The sequence below is a fragment of the Natator depressus genome, chromosome 4 (assembly GCF_965152275.1).
Source record: "Natator depressus isolate rNatDep1 chromosome 4, rNatDep2.hap1, whole genome shotgun sequence".
Lineage (NCBI taxonomy): Eukaryota > Metazoa > Chordata > Testudines > Cheloniidae > Natator > Natator depressus.
In genome coordinates, this window is record NC_134237.1 from 121,262,053 (window position 1) to 121,281,245 (window position 19,193).

General features: G+C 40.3%; 1 protein-coding gene across 2 annotated transcripts in view; it reads right to left on the reverse strand.

Moving 5' to 3' along the window:
- Positions 1-6,648: 6,648 nt before the first annotated feature.
- The window catches only part of SH3BP2 (SH3 domain binding protein 2), a 64,400-nt gene continuing 51,855 nt past the window's right edge, over positions 6,649-19,193 (reverse strand). For both annotated transcript variants that reach the window (XM_074950157.1, XM_074950156.1), the window contains 8 exons: positions 18,930-19,015; positions 17,526-17,594; positions 16,036-16,672; positions 11,919-12,027; positions 11,393-11,448; positions 9,934-10,015; positions 9,566-9,625; positions 6,649-9,128 (listed from right to left, as the gene is read on the reverse strand). In XM_074950157.1, the coding sequence (XP_074806258.1) occupies positions 8,991-9,128; positions 9,566-9,625; positions 9,934-10,015; positions 11,393-11,448; positions 11,919-12,027; positions 16,036-16,672; positions 17,526-17,594; positions 18,930-19,015 (1,237 nt within the window). In that variant the 3' untranslated portion in view covers positions 6,649-8,990. The remainder of the gene's footprint in view (positions 9,129-9,565; positions 9,626-9,933; positions 10,016-11,392; positions 11,449-11,918; positions 12,028-16,035; positions 16,673-17,525; positions 17,595-18,929; positions 19,016-19,193) is intronic.

The following is a 19,193-nucleotide window of genomic DNA, read 5'->3' on the forward strand; positions in this document are numbered from 1 at the left end:
CATCCAGTTACTAATTCTCTGGGACTAATTCCTCTCTTCTTGCTACAAGACCATTTCCAGGGCCTTTGTTCATTCCAATATCCCTGGAATGGGGTCTTCTGGCCCCCTCCAGTCTTAAAGGGCACATATACCCCATAATGGTCCCTTAGGTCCTAGAGAATTGGGTGTTTTGCACATTGAGCAGTCGTCTCCCTTCTCCGGGTGTCCTAGGCTCTACACATTGGGACATCAGACTCTAGTTTGGGCATTTGTGGGTGAGACTTTCTGGGATTTGTGGGTGGTTCCATGTTGTGGCTTGTAATTGTCATCTGATCCAAGCCTTTGAAACAGCTCTTCTGGGATGGTCTTTAATTCCTCTGGCCTTTAAAAGTCCCTCCCCTCATTAGTTCTCTTCTAGCTTTTCCCTGGCGCCTGAAGGGGAAGATCTAAGCCTGCACACTTCCTTGTTGTAGATCCACAAAGAGAAGACCCACATTGCAGATAATACTGCTGAAAGACCTGGCTCAAAGAGGAAAAAACTGATAAAGGTAAAATTTCCTTATGAAAATGGGCATATGGGTCTAGATGCAAGCTCTGTGCATCTCACTGAAATGGCAGGACTTTCCCCTTTATGTTTATTGGTAAGAATGGAGGTGTGCATGATTTGAGAGCTAAAGTTGGTATCAGAATGCTTTAAGGTAATTTTTCATTGAGACTATCCTAACTTTTAATGCTTTGATTTTTTTTTCCTGGTACACGATATGTGTAATCGAACATTATCTTTTGAATTCCACATAGCATCCTTAACTGTAACTTAAGGATATTTTATGTATAGAATTGCCAAAGTTTAGACATCTTATAGCATAGTTAAGGTTGTGCCAAGAGTTCTGTTATAAGCCTTACCTTTGACCAGGTGCATTTGACTTTTTATAGGAAGGAGTTTTTCCTCATGAAATTTTTAGTAACATAAAGAGGGGAAATTTTCTGCCTATTTAAAAAAAAATTCCAAGAAATCTTTCCTATATAAAAGCGTCCCTGTGAAACTTAAGATGCAGAAGAACTATTCTGCTTTACTCACCTAGCTGAAGCCGGTCTCTGGGCTTTGAATTTTGTCACTCCACAGCTACATACGTTCACATCTGGAGTTTATTTGGTCTGAAAAATACATTAAAAAGAACTGAAACAGCAGGTAGGAAAATAGGGTAGAGTTTCTGGATCAGAAGGATGATTGATGCTGCCAGATTTTCATATAATCTATTTAACCTTGAAAAATAATGACTTTGTGTTTCACACTAAAATAAATAAATACATTGTTAAACACTGTAATGAGTCTAAACAGAAATCTACAATAGTAGATCAAGCTGGTTAATGATTGCATTAAAAACACCAGATTTTGGGGAGGATGATTTCATTGGTAATTATTGGTCTGAAAAAGATCAAAAGGCAAGTGACAAATTTTTTCTTTTTAAATTGTTACAATACTATGACGTTTCTGAAAAATCCTTTCTGAAGTGAAAGCGAGCCTTTGAATTTGCAAGTGGTTCTCATCTCAACTTTTAAAATCCTGTAAACATCCTGTACCTAACAGATTTTGGGTGGAGTTCTCTAAATGAATGACCTGTATGATAGCTATAGTGTTTCTAGATATATTTAATAAACTCATTGATATAGGATTCTTACCCTTTCTTTAAGGACACCTTCCTCATCCTTGAGCATTAAAGAAAGGAACAGTGCCAGTTGCAAAGGTTTTGGATTCTTCATAGCCCAGTTAGAACTGAAGAGAAACTAATGTAAGAAACATCTGAAAATAGATCAACGGAAGAATTGAAGAAATCAAGGGATGTGTAAAGCAAGGAGGATTAGGATGAAATATGGCCAAGAGAGATTACAAGCCAAATGGGTACAATCTGCAAAACATCATTCAGGAAAAGCCTGGTATTGATGGCAATAAACAGAAAGTAACATTTTCAAGAATACCTAGGTATGATTTGAAAATAGTACTTAAGTGACCACCGTATGAGTATGTCTACACTGGAGCTGGGAGCGTGCTTCACAGCACCAGTAGATGGACACACCAGCTCTACTTGAGCTAGCATGCTAAAATATAGCAGCATGGCTGCAGGGGCATGGGTGGTGGCTTGGGCTAATCACCAGTTTGTACCCGAGGGTTGAGTAGGTAGCTCAAGCAGTCACCTGTGTCCCACAGCCACACTGCTATTTTTAGTGTGCTTGCTTGAGCAGAGCTAGTACATGTCTGTCTGCCCATGCTGGGAAGTGTGTTCCCAGCTGCAGCATAGACATACCATATGTGTCTGGCAGCCATTGGAAAGGCAAACAGAAGTGGGATATAAGTAAAGCACAAATCACAAGAGATTGTTGAGGCACCATACTCACAATTTGTGAGGCCATCTGTCCCATCTGTACCTCTTTTGTCATGTTTTCTGTAATTCAGTATATTAGGCCTCAGTTCTACAGGCTGTTCTCTCACTGCACCAGAGTGAAGGCCTATCAACTTTAATGGAGTTGTGTGGGGGTAGGAGTTCATCCATGCAGAACAGCTTGCAGGGTTGTGGTCTATGTGGGTAACAGTTTCAATACACAAGAGGGCCCAGACTGATATGAAGGAAGAACTAGTCACATTAAGGGTTGTTTAGAGCAGTGGTTTTCAATTTTTTTTTTTCTGGTGACCCAGTTGAAGAAAATTGTTGATGCTTGTGATGAGGGGTTTGGGGTGTGGGAGGGGCTCAGGCAGAGATTTGGGATGCAAACGTGAGGGCTGCAGGGTGGGGCCAGGAATGAGGGGTTCAAGGTGTGGGAGGGGACTGTGGGCTGGGGGTGCAGGTTTGGGGTGAGGGATTTGGGGTGCAGGAAGGGGCTCCAGGTTCGGGGGGGCTCAGGGCTGGGGATTGGGGCACAGGGTTACCTCGGGCAGCTCGCAGTCAGCGGTGCAGTGGGGTGCTGAGGCAGGCTTCCTGTCTGTTCTGGCACCATAGACCAGGCTGTGCCCCAGAAGTGGCCAGCAGCAGGTCTGACTCCTAGGCGGAGGCATAGAAGCGGCTTCACGCGGCTCTCACCCACAGGCACCCCCCCCCACCCGCTCCCATTGGTTGGGAACCGGCCAATGGGAGTTCAGAGCCGGTGCTTGGAGCAGGAGCAGCACACAGTGTCAGAACAGGTAGGTACTAGTCTGCCTTAGCCGGACAGCACCACTGACAAGACTTTTAACAGCCCAGTCGGTGGTGCTGACCAGAGCCACCACAACCCAGTACTGGGTCGCAACTTGCAGTTTGAAAACCACTGGTTTAGAGGGTAGTTAGTGTGGAGGGAATAGCGAAAGGCAGGAGAACGAGCTACACCGAAGAGCTGAAAGCATTAAACAGCCTTTAAAAGCATTAGACAAATGAAAAAGGAACAATAATGTGACTTTCAAAAAACAAGAAGTCTCCTAATCTTATTTTGTTGACTTGCTCTTTTTGCCTCACTCAATTTCATCTCCCCTTCTTCAAAACATGTTGCATCTAAATCAGGGGCTAATCCTGCAAACAGTTACTTCAGCAAACATCCTGTTTCCATGAAAAATCCATTTGCTTCAGTGAGAATGTGTGATAAGGTTATACATGGAAATGATTGTTTGCAGTGTCTAGACTGTAGGCCCCTCAGGGAAAGAACCGTGTCATGACCGGGTTGCATGGCCATCTCCCTAACAAACAGGGATTAGATGCTATCATTAGGATATATACAGGATAGGTAGTAATGGATAGCCCTGTGTTTGAGGCACAGATTGGGAGTCAGCAGACCTGATTTCTGTCCTGGCTCTGCCACAGACTTCCTATATATCTTCAGCTCACTGAACCTCTTTGTTTCAGTTTACCCAGCTGTAAAAGTGGAGGAACAGAGGTGTGGTGAAGCTAAGGTTTGCAAAGTGTTTTTCAGATGGAAGAACTACAAGTTATTCTATATTTAATGAGCTGTACAAATAGTCTGGCATCCCCCAATGTTCCTATTGCCGAAACAAAAAAGTGCCTCATCAAATTTTAAAGGAAACTTTGAACATTTAAGGGGCTAGAAACCCTTTTGAGATATCAGATATGTTTGATATGGGGTCAAACAGTTTTCCAGCCAAAAATATTTCACTTTCACAACAATCAGCAGCAATCCTGTAAGGTTTTGGGATAGAATAAATATTGATTTGTCGTGAGACCAGATGCCCAACATTGTGCAAATACTATAAACGGAAAGTGTTTTTCCTAGAGTAATTTAAACATAAGGAATATCACAAGAAATTTGCCTCAGTCTTTCCCTTGGCCAAATCCTGTCTTATTCAGGTGAGGAGTGCTACTGACATCTGTGGAACTACTTATATGAGAAATGTGAGCAGGATTTGGTCACATGATGTTACACCCAAAGCCAGTTACAGTAGTGTTCCATCCCATCAAGTTTTCACTTGATATTGAGACTTGAGCTTTAAGACCTAGCTTCTGTTAAGAGTTTCACAAGTTCATATAACAAGGATTTTTTCCAAATCACCCAATCTTTGTTGAATGTATTCAGATGTAGAATTTATCGTGCATGGTGCTATTCTACTGCTTGACCAGTTGATGTCACTAAATTCAAAGCAACTGCCACAGAGGCTCAAGAAATCTAAAAAAAAGCAATGTTAACTTTGACAACAAAATCTTCACAAAGCATGAAGCAGCACAGACCATATGTGTTATCACACTGTTTTGTATGTGCATGTCAGTAAACTTCAATTTACCTGCTTAATCTCTCCAGCTACAAACATCGGGTACAATACTTCCAGAGACATCTGTAACAAAGGAACAATGTACAAGCACCTTCATTGTCTAAGGACAGAAAGCAAGTAAAGCTAATTGGAAATATTTTAATTATCAACATCTCTGTTTATAGCTTCCTCATGATAGTATTTAACACTAGAAATGAATACTCTGATTACAAGGCTAAAATGGAAGTGGTTTTAGCACACCAGCTGCATAATCATGTTGACCAGTATTGTCTAGTTTGTGCTCCCCCATCTGTCTGTCTCCACCTGTTGTCTCGTCTTGTAAACTGTTTTTTGCCTCATATCTCCCCATTGGCTTGGCCTACAATTTTCTGTTTTGTTGGCTTTGCTGAGAAATGCCTTTTTAAAGTGCTTTATTTGTGGAATTAAAAAGATATAAAAGCTTGTGATGGGATGTACGTACCCCACATTCAGATAGATAGGGAAGGAACTAACTAGAGGCTACAGCTGGAATATTCTCCCTCTACTTGGCTCTTGAAGGGATTATATCTAGTGTTGCACTACGTCCTATCTTGTAGTCTGAAGACTGGCTGGTTGGCCTTCTCTGCCCTTCTGAAATCTTAAAGAGATAGCAGTTGTTGGGTGCTGGTAAGTAGGCAGACCCACTATCACCCCCCATAAACCCAGTGGAAGGTTCCTCAGGGAGACTCTGTTCCTTGCTTGATTCACACATGCCCATTCACCCAAGATGTTCTTCATCTAATTCTGCTATAGGCATCGCTCAGCATTTTGTGTCCTTAAGTGAAATTAGCATTTCAGTGCTTACTTCTGGATGCAGGGGAAGAAACCCTAATGAGAGTGGCTAGCACTGACAAGCGCAATCAGTGGTGTGTCAGTTGGTATAATACATCCGATAGAAGCACAAACTTCTAGTGATAAAATCTAGACAAGATCTTTGCTGCACAGACTGCCTCACTTCAATGATTGTATGCAGTATTGTTGTAGCTGTGTTGGTCCAAGGACATTAGAGGAACAACGTATGTGAGGTAGTATCTTGTTGGATCAACTTCTGTTGATGAGACAGACAAGCTTTCAAGCTTACACAGAGCCTTCAGTGACATACTCTCAGCTGGGGACTGAACCTTAAACAAACCGCCAAGTCTGAAACCTGTTGGGGTCTCTTGCTAGAGGCACAATTATGGAATAGATGATGGGACTCCCGTAGGGGCATCAAATAACCTCTGCATCCAGACAGTTCCACTACACTTTGCTGGGCTGATTCTCAATTACATTAAGGCTCCCATGTTTAGTGATTTTTTTCTCCTTAATATTTATTTATTGATTGATGCACCTCACAATAGGGTACAGTTTCATGATCACAGAATCGTAGAAATATAGAGTTGAAAGGGACCTCAAGAAGTCATCTAGTCCATCTTTCAGCACTAAGGCAGGATTAAATATACTTAGACTCAGGGCTGGTTCTAGGACATCAACTTCCATGGGAGTATCTTTGTTCAGTTTTGCCGATTGGCTAGCCATATTTTGTTTTGTTTAGCTGCTCAGCAGGGGTGGAGGGAAGGGGTTGCTGAAAATGTTTTCCATTCTGGCTTGCAAAATGCATAGGTCTACTCCTGCCTAGGACCATCTCTGACAGATGTTTGTCTAATCTATTCTTGATACACAATTATTTGCAGAAATAATGATTTTCTGAAAGATCTTTCCATATACAACATTACTTCTCAATGGTGCTGAAAATCAAAATCAAAGAATCAGATGCTCCTTAAAGATAGCACAACAAAAGGAGAAGTTTCCTTTTTAGTGTGTATGGTAGGTCAATGAAATTACACAGTTGGTATGAATTCGTCTTAAAAATTTATTTACCTCAGAAATGTATACATTCATAGGTTTGTCACAAGGAAATTGGCAGTAATTCATAGAAAATGAATATTTACATGTGTGCAAATTTCACATATTACACAAGACAGTGTTATGTAGTTTTACTATACTGTGTTATGTAAGTACTTTTGCAGTTTAAGGCACTCAAGATGAATAATAATAGTTGTCAGAGGAAATAAACAAAATGCTAGTATAATTCTATATCTGAATCAACTGCTTCCTTCAAGACAGTATATTGTAAGTGTCAATGGTCTGGTATGACCTAGTCAGTTGTTTTCAGACAGGGCAGAATTCATTTGATTAAAATCTGCCAAAAAAAAAAAAAAAGCAGAGGTCGAAAGTAATAAACATTTTCTTGGGTTACCTCTGAGAAATCCTCTCCTCACACTAGTTCTCTCCACATAGAGTAGAACCAGCTCTAATTACTTTTTGCAAACACTTGATTGACAGCATGCTTCACATTCAGCTCTTCATATTAGAGGAGAAGCAGAGAAACCTAGAGGATTCCCATTAAAACTTCACAAATATTAACCTATTAAAAGATATCAAAAACTTGCATAGTGCTTTACATTTTCCAAGCACCACATAAACCTTAGTTTATACTCAACATTCCTTTAAGGTGGGCACAAAGATTAAGTGACTTGCCTAAAACCATACACTGTGTTAAAAGCTGGGAGCTGAACCCAAGGATTCTGGCTCGAAATCCAGTTCAAAAAGATCACATCTCTCTTTTCTAAAGGAGAATTCAACCATAGGTAATATCTAATGTGGATCCCTTTTTATTATTTTTATAAATAGAAAATCTTACCATGTAACACCTTTGTTAAATTCATGAAATAACTTAAATACAAACAGTGTCAGAAATAAAACCTGGTGTGCATAAAGATATAAAAGTCAACACCAGGAGAGATTCAGAAACCTTATCATACAAACTTGGATCAGTTCTATTCTCCTTCTACGGAGTTTGAGCTCATCACCATGTTACCATTACAGTACTCTTGAGACACAAAAGTTAAGAAACACAGGACATTAAAGTAGGGTATTTTTTCCCCTCCCTCCCCTTGTTAAACAACATACACTGGAAAAGTCAGTTATGTGGAAATGTTGCTCTTCCTATTAACACCTTGGCTTTAGGATTTTCCTACACAAATATATGTCAACAAGAGTTACATGCACCTACCATTAATAGGGTTGTTAATGCTGCAGTTTTATCTTAGCTGACAGGAAGTGAGAACAGTAGGTTTGGGATCATTTGTAATACAGCACTTTATTTTATACAAGGACTCCAAACTGAATAGACATGTTAAAACCAACAGAAAGAACAATTTGTGATTTACACAATGTATAATGGGACCATTGTACTCTACATATACTGAATTTGATGTGCTGACAACTTTATCCAAGTGATTTAATAGAAGTTTTATGTATTATTTACCATCCTTCCTATTGCCTTTGATAGTGATGATATGGAAGAAGTCTGAATCTCAATCTGGGTTACTCTCCAGATTATTCTCCACTTCAGCCTATATCCTCCTTTTTTCTTTCATACATACATGAAAAAGTTGTTTTATTGGCAACTATCTTTCCGACTGAGAACTTGTGAATAGGGTTTCTGATGGAGCAAACTTAATACTGGTCCACAATTGTCCAGAGAGGTTATCAGTAAGCAATATATAAAACTCCACACCCACCATCAGAGCTGAGCATACCACTGCAGGCACTGGGAGGCTGATTGCAGGAGTTAGAGATGGGCCTTCTGTAAGGCATGGCTTACAAGGCCCACTTCCTTGATTTCCTATATCCACATTGAACCAAGTTATTTCCATAAGCATCCTTGTTATTTACAAATTAATTATAAACTATTACAAAATCTCAGTCAAGCACCAGTACTGACTCAAGAAGCAATACAAGTCAGAAAATTAGTATTCCCTGTCACAAATGGACAGTGCTTTTCTTTCAAAAGTTCTCCTTTCCTAATAGTTTTGTCCACAATGCCTCTTTGGCCAGGTCCTTCCTCCAACTTCACATCCACATGATTAGGAAAGTAGCAGCAGCGATTCCTCAAAGGGCACGTCTTGTAAATACCTTTCACAGCAGAGCCAGATCAGCCTTTTTTCACAGAAAGAGCTGTAACGAGGGTCTGAAATCCAGCAGCCTGGTTTGGAAGGGCTTATCAAAGAGATACTTTAAATGCAAGTCTGTAGGCAGTGGGAGAACAAATGGCAGAAACAGTTTCTGTGTGCAAAGTTCAGGAAATCAAACCCAGTGGCATGGGAATTCCTATTTAATTTTGGGGGGAAAACTACCATCCCTCTAAGTGCCCATTTTTCCACAGTGTGTTTGATCTTACAGTCAGTTAATTTTGCAGGCCGTGTCACCTTGGTCCACAGTAACCATAAGGACATTTGAGAATCAAGCTGTCATGGCTGGGTAAGACATGGGTGGAGTAGTATTCAACCAAACTTCCAATGTTCCAAAACATGGTTTCTGAGTCCAAGTAAAACTGTGAATCCTGTTGTAGGGATAGAAAATACATCTGTAATCAATGGCACCTATGAAGCCTTTCCAAACAGACCACTACTTTGCAAAGTATTATGTACGTGACCTAAGCTCTAACCCTAAGCTCATGTCACATAAATGATAAGCCCAAACCAAACCTGGGGATCCAAACACCCTATAATTTTACTGAAGATCATATTTGGATCTGAACATTATAGACTTCCTATCTTCATAAATGGAAGACCCAGATCAGAGATCTCCGGCTCTAAATCCAGATCTGATTTTTGCAGCTCAGGCCTATCTGTACTTTTTTTTGCGGAGGGGGGAGGGAGGAAGGGGGAGAGAGGGTGTTTGGAGGTAACGGGAAGCCTTAGGCTGATACTATATGATGTAACTAGAGCAAATGTAAATACCATAGAGGCCCTTTTTATATACAGCATTCATACCAACCTTTTCAAAGATTCTGTAGTTTCTCACTTTCTCAGCAGATTCATCCCATACAACTAATACCTTGAAAAAGAAAATGCAATATTACATTCAGCATGCATAAAAAAGTCTTCCTAACAAATTTATGAAGAAAAAACTCAAAACTACCTTTTTTGAGGAATCAGTTACATTTCTTTCAAATAACTGAGCATTATGCAAGTTAGGATGTACAGCTACTGCTTCAGACCTACTTCCCTTTTTAAAAAAAGGGCATATCTAAATTGCTAAATACATTACTGTAATTAACTCCAATATCGTTAATTTGCAAGTAACAATTAAACGGGAGTTACATTTAATTAACTTATAGCACAGGTTCCCCTATTGTGAGTTACCTTTCCAGGCTTGGTAGATGAATTCCTAATACAGTATAATCCATTTTGTGGATGTCCTCTTGAGTTAGTAGCTTTGAACATCCTAAAATAATATGGAAACTGTAAATATCACATTCAGAAAATACTAACAAACTTAACAGATTTTGGATAGAATGGATATGTCTACATCTCAAAATCCTGAATGTAAATCATCATTTCAGTGATTGTAATGATTTAGCCTAAGAACTGATTAAAGGCTGGGAAAGCAGTTTCACAGACCGATGGTAATGGACACTTAATAGAACCTCATCATTTTAGGAAGACTCATTAGGGTCCTTAAGCAGCTAGTGTATAAGGAGGTAGTGATGTCTTAGTGGATTGCGCACGGGCTGGAAAAAAGAAACTCTAGGTCTCTAATCTCTACTCTCTCCCCAACTTGCTGTGTGGCTTTCAAAACATCACTGACTCTCTGCTTCAGTTTCCCAATCTGTATTTCCCTACTAGGATGGATGGTGTGAAGATCTCAGTTGATTAATATTTGCACAATACTTTAGACTCAATTTTTTTTAATGGATTCTGTGCTCATGAAACATGCTGACTGGTAGCACTGAAGCATGAAGGTCTCTTTCTCCACAGACCAGTGAATCAAGTTACATTCAAGTCAAATTGCCTATTGTTCCCCTTCTCCTAACCTATCTATGTCTCTGTCTCTCTTTAGATCATCAGCTTCTCCGGGCATCCTTGGATCATCTTCCTGAGTAATTCAAAACTCACTAACATATATTGGATGGTATGAAACAAACAACAACAGAGCAGGCAGTAGCAATACAATTTTCTCATACTGCGCTCCCTTCTTCTCCCCCCTCCTGCCCCCCAATTCTCCAACTTTTACTTGGAGGGATCACCTTTAGGGCGTGAGAGGACAATTCAGTCGCATGCGTTCTATCATTGGCCTCTCTGCTGAGGACTGCCAACAAGCTTATGGTGGCAATTGTTGTTGAGGATACTTGTCCATTGGGAACTGAACTAAGACCATCAAATTCATTTCATATAGGTCATGAAATGGCCATCACATTATGACGACTTTTGGTCACTATCAGTCTGGGCTACATTTGAACCAGTGACCTAGAGTTTAAAAGTTCTACAGAACCCTAAGCCAGATCCCAGTCCAATTCATTGTCCCAGAAGGATACTCTGGATATAAAGCCCAATGATGGTATAAATCTTATGCATTACTACTTTATGGTCAATACTTTAACATGTAATTAGCTTTCCTAGAGGCCACTGGTTTTCAATTTAAAGGACTTGTAATATTTTATTTATATACAAACTAATGGTAAATTATTTCATGCGTTCAATAGAAATCTCAGGTTGATTTACTAGTCTTAACTCTCACAATATGGCTTTCTAGACTGCAGGTCATTTTATTTGAGGATTTATAAGCAACTCCTCTTTCAAAAAAAAAGAAAGTTAAGTTTACCTTTCTACTTCAATGGATTCATAGGTCTGGACAAATACCGAATTAGGCAGTTCAACCTGTTAAGACAGCGTTTAAAAAAATTAAAATGTGTAAAGTAAGGTAAACAGCAATATTTTAAAAAGATGATTGGAATAACTGAAACAGAGCAAAGTGTCTTTTGACATACTGCAGCTACCTAGGATTCTCTAAACTCAGGCCCAAATTTTATAGGTAACTTCCATGGTACAGCAAATATTTTGTAGAATTAAATTACACCCGTGGTCTCCTGATTTTGTTACTATTCTATTATTCCCTATTGTGTGCTCCTTCAAAAGCGCTAATACATTCTTGCGTATCTGACATTAGAATCAAAATCTGTTACCAGCGCTCTCAAAGTTGGCCAATGCAGTGGAGCAGTATTCTGAAGTGAAGTATTGTTACTAATTATACTAACTCCTTTCTAACTTACAGACCTGACTCAAGCCCAAATTTACAACCCCCTAAAACTTAGAAGTGTTCTCTTTAGGAATGTGCCATCTGATCTTACTTTTTCATAATCTTCATCTGAATCTTCACCAGACTTGTTTTGCTTTGAAGGTAATGCTGGTTTCTCAAATGAGAAGCTTCGGAAACTCTGCCCATCTGGTGGCGATCTCCTGGAAGAAAGAACAAAACTGAAGAACGTTTCTGCAGAAAAAGCATTCAGAGACAATAAATGCAGAACCAGTTTGTTCTGTTTCTGTTAGCTCCTTATTGGTCATTTAACAGTTTTTATTATTCACTTCAAAACTGCTGAGCAATGCGATGGACATAGAGGCTTTCATCTGTAAGGACATTTTTGCAGATATACACCATGTCCCTTACTAAGGAATGTACTTACACCGAAGCATGCATTTCCTTCTCTGTAAGAGCCTGCATGTGCTTTAAGAGCACAAAGCTATTTTTTCAATTCCTGTTGAAATCCTGATGTGAAGGCTTTTTACCAGCTACAGTCTAAGACTCTATTGTATCTTTTCAGCATAACCCGACACAGACAAGATACACTTTTGTTCTTATGTGCTTTACTTTAGGTTGTATAATACTTATTCCTGTATTTCCAAGAGCCACAGTTTGTTGCAGGGTTTTCAAATGCTGTGCAGTTAAGATTACAGACAAAATCAGTGACTATATAATGTCTCATAAGGAACATCAGACATATTCACACCCTGAAGACAGTAGGGGAATACCATAAAACTTCCAGACAGATTCCTTAGTGTAGCAATTTTTAAACATGGAATCATAGAAATATAGGGCTGGAAGGAACCTTGAGAAGTCATCAAGTGTCAGCCCCTGTGCTGAGGCAGACAAAGTAAACCTAGACCATTCCTGACATGTTTGGCCAACCTGTTCTTAGAATCATAGAATATCAGGGTTGGAAGGGACCCCAGAAGGTCATCTAGTCCAACCCCCTGCTCGAAGCAGGACCAATTCCCAGTTAAATCATCCCAGCCAGGGCTTTGTCAAGCCTGACCTTAAAAACCTCTAAGGAAGGAGATTCTACCACCTCCCTAGGTAATGCATTCCAGTGTTTCACCACCCTCTTAGTGAAAAAGTTTTTCCTAATATCCAATCTAAACCTCCCCCATTGCAACTTGAGACCATTACTCCTCGTTCTGTCATCTGCTACCATTGAGAACAGTCTAGAGCCATCCTCTTTGGAACCCCCTTTCAGGTAGTTGAAAGCAGCTATCAAATCCCCCCTCATTCTTCTCTTCTGCAGACTAAACAATCCCAGCTCCCTCAGCCTCTCTTCATAAGTCATGTGCTCTAGACCCCTAATCATTTTTGTTGCCCTTCGCTGGACTCTCTCCAATTTATCCACATCCTTCTTGTAGTGTGGGGCCCAAAACTGGACAAAGTACTCCAGATGAGGCCTCACCAGTGTCGAATAGAGGGGAACGATCACGTCCCTCGATCTGCTCGCTATGCCCCTACTTATACATCCCAAAATGCCATTGGCCTTCTTGGCAACAAGGGCACACTGTTGACTCATATCCAGCTTCTCGTCCACTGTCACCCCTAGGTCCTTTTCTGCAGAACTGCTGCCTAGCCATTCGGTCCCTAGTCTGTAGCGGTGCATTGGATTCTTCCATCCTAAGTGCAGGACCCTGCACTTATCCTTATTGAACCTCATCAGATTTCTTTTGGCCCAATCCTCCAATTTGTCTAGGTCCTTCTGTATCCTATCCCTCCCCTCCAGCGTATCTACCACTCCTCCCAGTTTAGTATCATCCGCAAATTTGCTGAGAGTGCAATCCACACCATCCTCCAGATCATTTATGAAGATATTGAACAAAACCGGCCCCAGGACCGACCCCTGGGGCACACCACTTGACACCGGCTGCCAACTAGACATGGAGCCATTGATCACTACCCGTTGAGCCCGACAATCTAGCCAGCTTTCTACCCACCTTATAGTGCATTCATCCAGCCCATACTTCCTTAACTTGCTGACAAGAATACTGTGGGAGACCGTGTCAAAAGCTTTGCTAAAGTCAAGAAACAATACATCCACTGCTTTCCCTTCATCCACAGAACCAGTAATCTCATCATAAAAGGCGATTAGATTAGTCAGGCATGACCTTCCCTTGGTGAACCCATGCTGACTGTTCCTGATCACTTTCCTCTCATGTAAGTGCTTCAGGATTGATTCTTTGAGGACCTGCTCCATGATTTTTCCAGGGACTGAGGTGAGGCTTAAAACCTTAAAACCTTCTTAAAACCTTCCAAAGATGGGGGATTCCACAACCTCTCTTGGAAACCTATTCCAGAGCTTAACTACCTTTATAGTTAGAAAGTTTTTCCTAGTCTCTAATTAAAATGTCCCTTGCTGGAAATTAAGTCCATTACTTACAGTCCTACCTTCAGTAGACATGGAGAACAATTGATCACTGTCCTCTTTATAACAGCCCTTAACATATTTGAAGACTTATTAGACGTCACCCAGTCTTCTTTTCTCAAGACTAAACATGCCCAAGTTTTGGGGTTGTTTTTTTTTTAAACTTTATCATTTTTGTTGCTCTCCTCTGGACTCTCTAATTTATCCACATCTTTTCTAAAGTATGGTGCCCAGAACTGGACATGGTGCTCCAGCTGAGGCTGCATCAGTGCCAAGTAGAGCAGGACGTTTACCTCCTGTGTCTTACATACAATACTCCTGTTAATTCACCACAATATGATATTAGCTTTTTTGCAACTGCAACACATTGACTACTTATATACAATTTGTAATCCACTATAACCTCCAGATCCTTTTCAGTACTACTACCTAGCCAGTTATTCCCATTTTGTAATCATGCATTTGATTTTTCCTTCCTAAGTGAAATACTTTGCACTTGTCTTCATTGATTTCACCTTGCTGATTTCAGACCAATTCTCCAACTTGTCGAGGTCATTTTGAATTCTAATCCTGTCTTCCAAAGTGCTTGCAATCCCTTCCAGGCTGGTGTCATCTGCAAATTTTATAAGCATATTCTCCACTCCATTATCCAAGTCATTAATGAAAATGACCCAGGACTGATCCCTGTGGGACAGATACACCCACCGAAATTGACAGCGAACCACTGACAACTACTTTGAGTACAGTCTTTCAACCAGACTTGCACCCACCTTATCGTAATTTCATCTAGATCAATGGTTTTCACCCTTTTTTCAATTGCAGATCCCTAAAAAATTTCAAATGGAGATTTAGAAATCTTAGTCTGTGGAGCCACAGGGGTCTGGGGACCACAGGTTGAATACTACTAATCTTGACCATATTTCCCTGGTTTGCTTAAGAGAATGTCAGTGGGGGACTGTGTCGAAAGCCTTTCTAAAAAATCAAAATATGTCTACTGCTTTCCCCACACCACAAGGCCAGTAAGTGGTACGATCTTTTCTTGACAAATCCATACTGGCTATTCTTAACATACCTATTATCCTCCAGGTGCTTACCAATTGGTTGTTTAATAATTTGTTTCAGTATCTTTCCAGGTATCAAGGTTAGATTGACTAGTCTATAATTCCCAGGATCTTCTTTGTTCCCCTTTTTAACAATAGGTACTATGTTTGCCCTCCTCTTGTCCTCTGGGACCTCATCCATCCTCCAGGAGTTCTCAAAGAAAATTGCTAACAGTTCCAAGACTGCTTCAGCTAGTTCCTTAAGTATCCTAGGATTAATTTCATAAGGCCCTGCTAACAAGAATACATCTAACTTATCAAGATAAAGAATATTTAGATCTTTCCCTATTTTGGCTTGCATTTCTTCCCCCTTGTTCTTAATGTTGATTGTGTTGAGTATCTGGTCACCGTGAACCTTTTTAGGGAAGACTGAATCAAAATAGGCATTAACATCTCAGTCTTTTTCATGTCATCCTGGATCATGCTTACATGTATCATGACTTACAATCACCCACACTGCATCTGTTCTATATCCCCTTGAGAAGTATCATATCAAGTTGGCGTACAACAGTAAAACTAAGCATTGGTTTATTTACTTTCACTGATGAACATTACAAAAATGTGCAGTAACTTCACTGCAAAGCTTGGGGAAGAGGGAGAATGCTGACTTGGGCCTGATGAACTAAGTATCAGAGATATCATTTGGTAAATATGCTACAGAAAGTTTGATCTGTTCTCATACTTACTGTAACTGGGGAAGTAAAGATTTCTCTGATCTCGATTTGAATACAGGCACAGGCGGTTTAGGTAGCACTTGTGGCACGAACAGTCCAGGTTTGCCATGTTCTTTTGGTGCTCTGGTCTCCACTGGCACTTGTGGAACAAACATCCCAGGTTTGCTGTGTTCTTTTGGCACTTTGGCCTCCACTGGCTTCTCCATTAATAGCTTGGGTTTGTTGCTTGGTAATGGAGGTGGGGCCCGTGGAGAAAGGTTCATTTGTTTTAGCCCCTCACATCCTTCACTGGCCATTAAAATGCAGGCTAGAGGTAGAATCTCTGCTGATGGCGAGCAGCTCTCTTTGACACAGGAAAGATTTTTGAGATGAGGCATAGGGGGCACCGGCGGTGGTAGATCACTTACTCTACGGCTTGATGGCTGTATTTTTAGACTTGACTCTGCTCTGCAATGAAACTGGGATTCTCCCCTTGTATTTAAGAAATCCTCTGGTTTTATATCAGCTAAGCTTCTTTTAGGAGGTGGTGGAGGAACCATAGGCCCAGTGGACTGGCTTGCGTAGGAGTGCACCCTTGTCTCTGCATAGGGAACTTTTCTGATGTGAGGAACTGGAGGTGGCGGGTAGGCTGGTGGGAGGATCATGTTATCTGTGTAAGAAAACCCCACAGAACATGAGGAATTAAATTTAAAAACTGAAAATAAGATTCTACTCTCCTTTTGTTTGAAGTGAAGTTTCTATTTGATTTAGGATATTTTAGGGCACCTATCATCATGATATCTCAGTGCCAGATGGACACTTAACTTTGAAACACAATTCTGGACTTTACTAAGGGCCAAACCCTGCAGTCCTTACTCAGGCACAAGTCACATTAACTTCATTGGGTGTTTTGCCTATGTTAGGATGGAAGGAAGTCCAGAAGCATGTTGAAAAGAATCATCCATCCTTTTGACGGACTTATGGACTAGCAGCAAGACCTTCCAATATTCAGCTGGCTGACAATGGCTAGAAACACAGTCATTTAAAGGTACTCAGCACTTGTGCTAATGTTCTTGGCTTCCTCAACTGCCACTGGTTTCACTGGGAGTTTAGACATTGAGTACCTCTCAGGTTAAGGCTCCACTTATGTATTGCTTTACAATTATTCGCAAAAAGAAAAGGCATACTTGTGGCACCTTAGAGACTAACCAATTTATTTGATCATAAGCTTTCATGAGCTACAGCTCACTTCATCAGATCCGATGAAGTGAGCTGTAGCTCACGAAAGCTTATGCTCAAATAAATTGGTTAGTCTCTAAGGTGCCACAAGTATGCCTTTTCTTTTTGCGAATACAAACTAACACGGCTGCTACTCTGAAACCTTTACAATTATTGTAACTACCCATGGCGCTTCACACATACTGAGTTAAAGCATCAGCCTATAGATGTTTTTATATTTCACAGGAGTGTCACCTTTACCGGAGATCTTTAAAAGGTATCATGACTGGTGAATATTGTCTTACCATCTGGTCTCCCTAAATCCGTAGAATCTGGCTGTAAGTAAGATTCCTCATCTTCTTCCTGGTCATAATCTGCAGATAAAATTAAAATGTGTTTAAAACTGTAAAGTACTCATTGGGATCTGATCACAGGGAACATGCATAGGCTGATTTTTATTAAAAAAAATAGACTTTTTTTTTAATTAATGAAAATCTGGTTCCATTACAAGGGAAAACACAAGACAGAAGATTAAGTAATTTTGGCTAGTTCCACTCAGGATAGAACCACAGGCGCCAACTTTCAGCGTTCTCCACAGTTGCTGGGCTCTAAAATTGCAGCATAGACATTTGGGCCTGGGACCCTGTGAATGGGGATAGTTCCAGAGTCTGGAATATAAATATAAACTGGAGCTATAATATAAAGTATTACAGCAATTTTACAGCCCTGCAGCCCAAGTCAGCTGACATGGGCCAGCCGCAGGTGTTTAACTGCAGTATAGACATACCATAAGTGACATAAAGGCTTTTGAAACTCCATTCTCAGCAGAGTCCCCAAAGGCTCACCTTTCCCACGAGTCTGCAGTGTAGACATACCCTTACAAGCTTAAGTCCCATTGAAAATTGTACCCACTGTCTCTGTCATAGGCCTACTCAACCCAGCTGGTCTATAAGGCCCTAACGACAACTCATTCCTCTGGAGGAGGACTCCTCCAGATGCAAAAATATTCTAATACTACACGAATGGTTAATGGGTTAACTTTACAGTTTGTGCCGGAAGCAGGTGGTTTACAGAAAGTCATGCTAAAAGTCCACATAATTCAGTGTATTGCTTCTTTTTAAGCTTTTAGAACATATTATGTTTAAGTGATTATAGCTCTAAGCGGCTCCTGTAAAAGTAAAGGGCATTTAATCACTCTCATTGTCAGCTTTAATAAAGATCATTTGGCATTCCCATATAGGGCAGACAGACATGGCTGAATGTTCCAAAAAGAAGTGTCTTCATCCATGCTTCAGTCAGATGTATGGGCGAGAAGAATGACTTTCTGACATTAAGCTGATGGACAACTACTAAGAGCACAATCTTTTACGGTGCTTAGCAACCCCTGTAGGGTTGCTTCTTCAATTGCCACTGACTTCACTCGGGGGTTTAGGATGCTGAGCATCTCTCAGAATCTGATCCCAAGTGTCCCTTATTTTACAATTATTGTAACCTTGCATATATTATAATGTTATCATAGGCATTAACAATTTTCTATTGTAATACTAGGCCAAACATTCTTATAATATTTCAGCTATTTGAATTTTTTTTTAAGCCCGTAAAAGTGCTGCAAACTCAGAGTGGTTTGACGAGGAAGGAGTGATCAAAAAGTCTAATTTATTGATGGAGTAAGGAGTAAAAGAGGGAAACATTCAAAATTAAAGTCTCACCTTCATTTTCTGTTGAATGAGAGTAGTTGATATTGATGGGACGTTCTACTGAGCCATAGAAACTGTCTGCATCAGAACCAGAGTCACTACACAAAGAAAAGGAAAGGGATTTTATAGTAAGAGGTGCACTGTTGCCTTAACAGGATTTAACAGTAGATATTCAGGTTAAGAGCACATTGGCAAGTGCTGGTCTTAGAATATTGAGAGCAGCAGAAAAACTGATCTAGTCTCATTTTTCAATTAACAGCCAAATAAATACTTCTA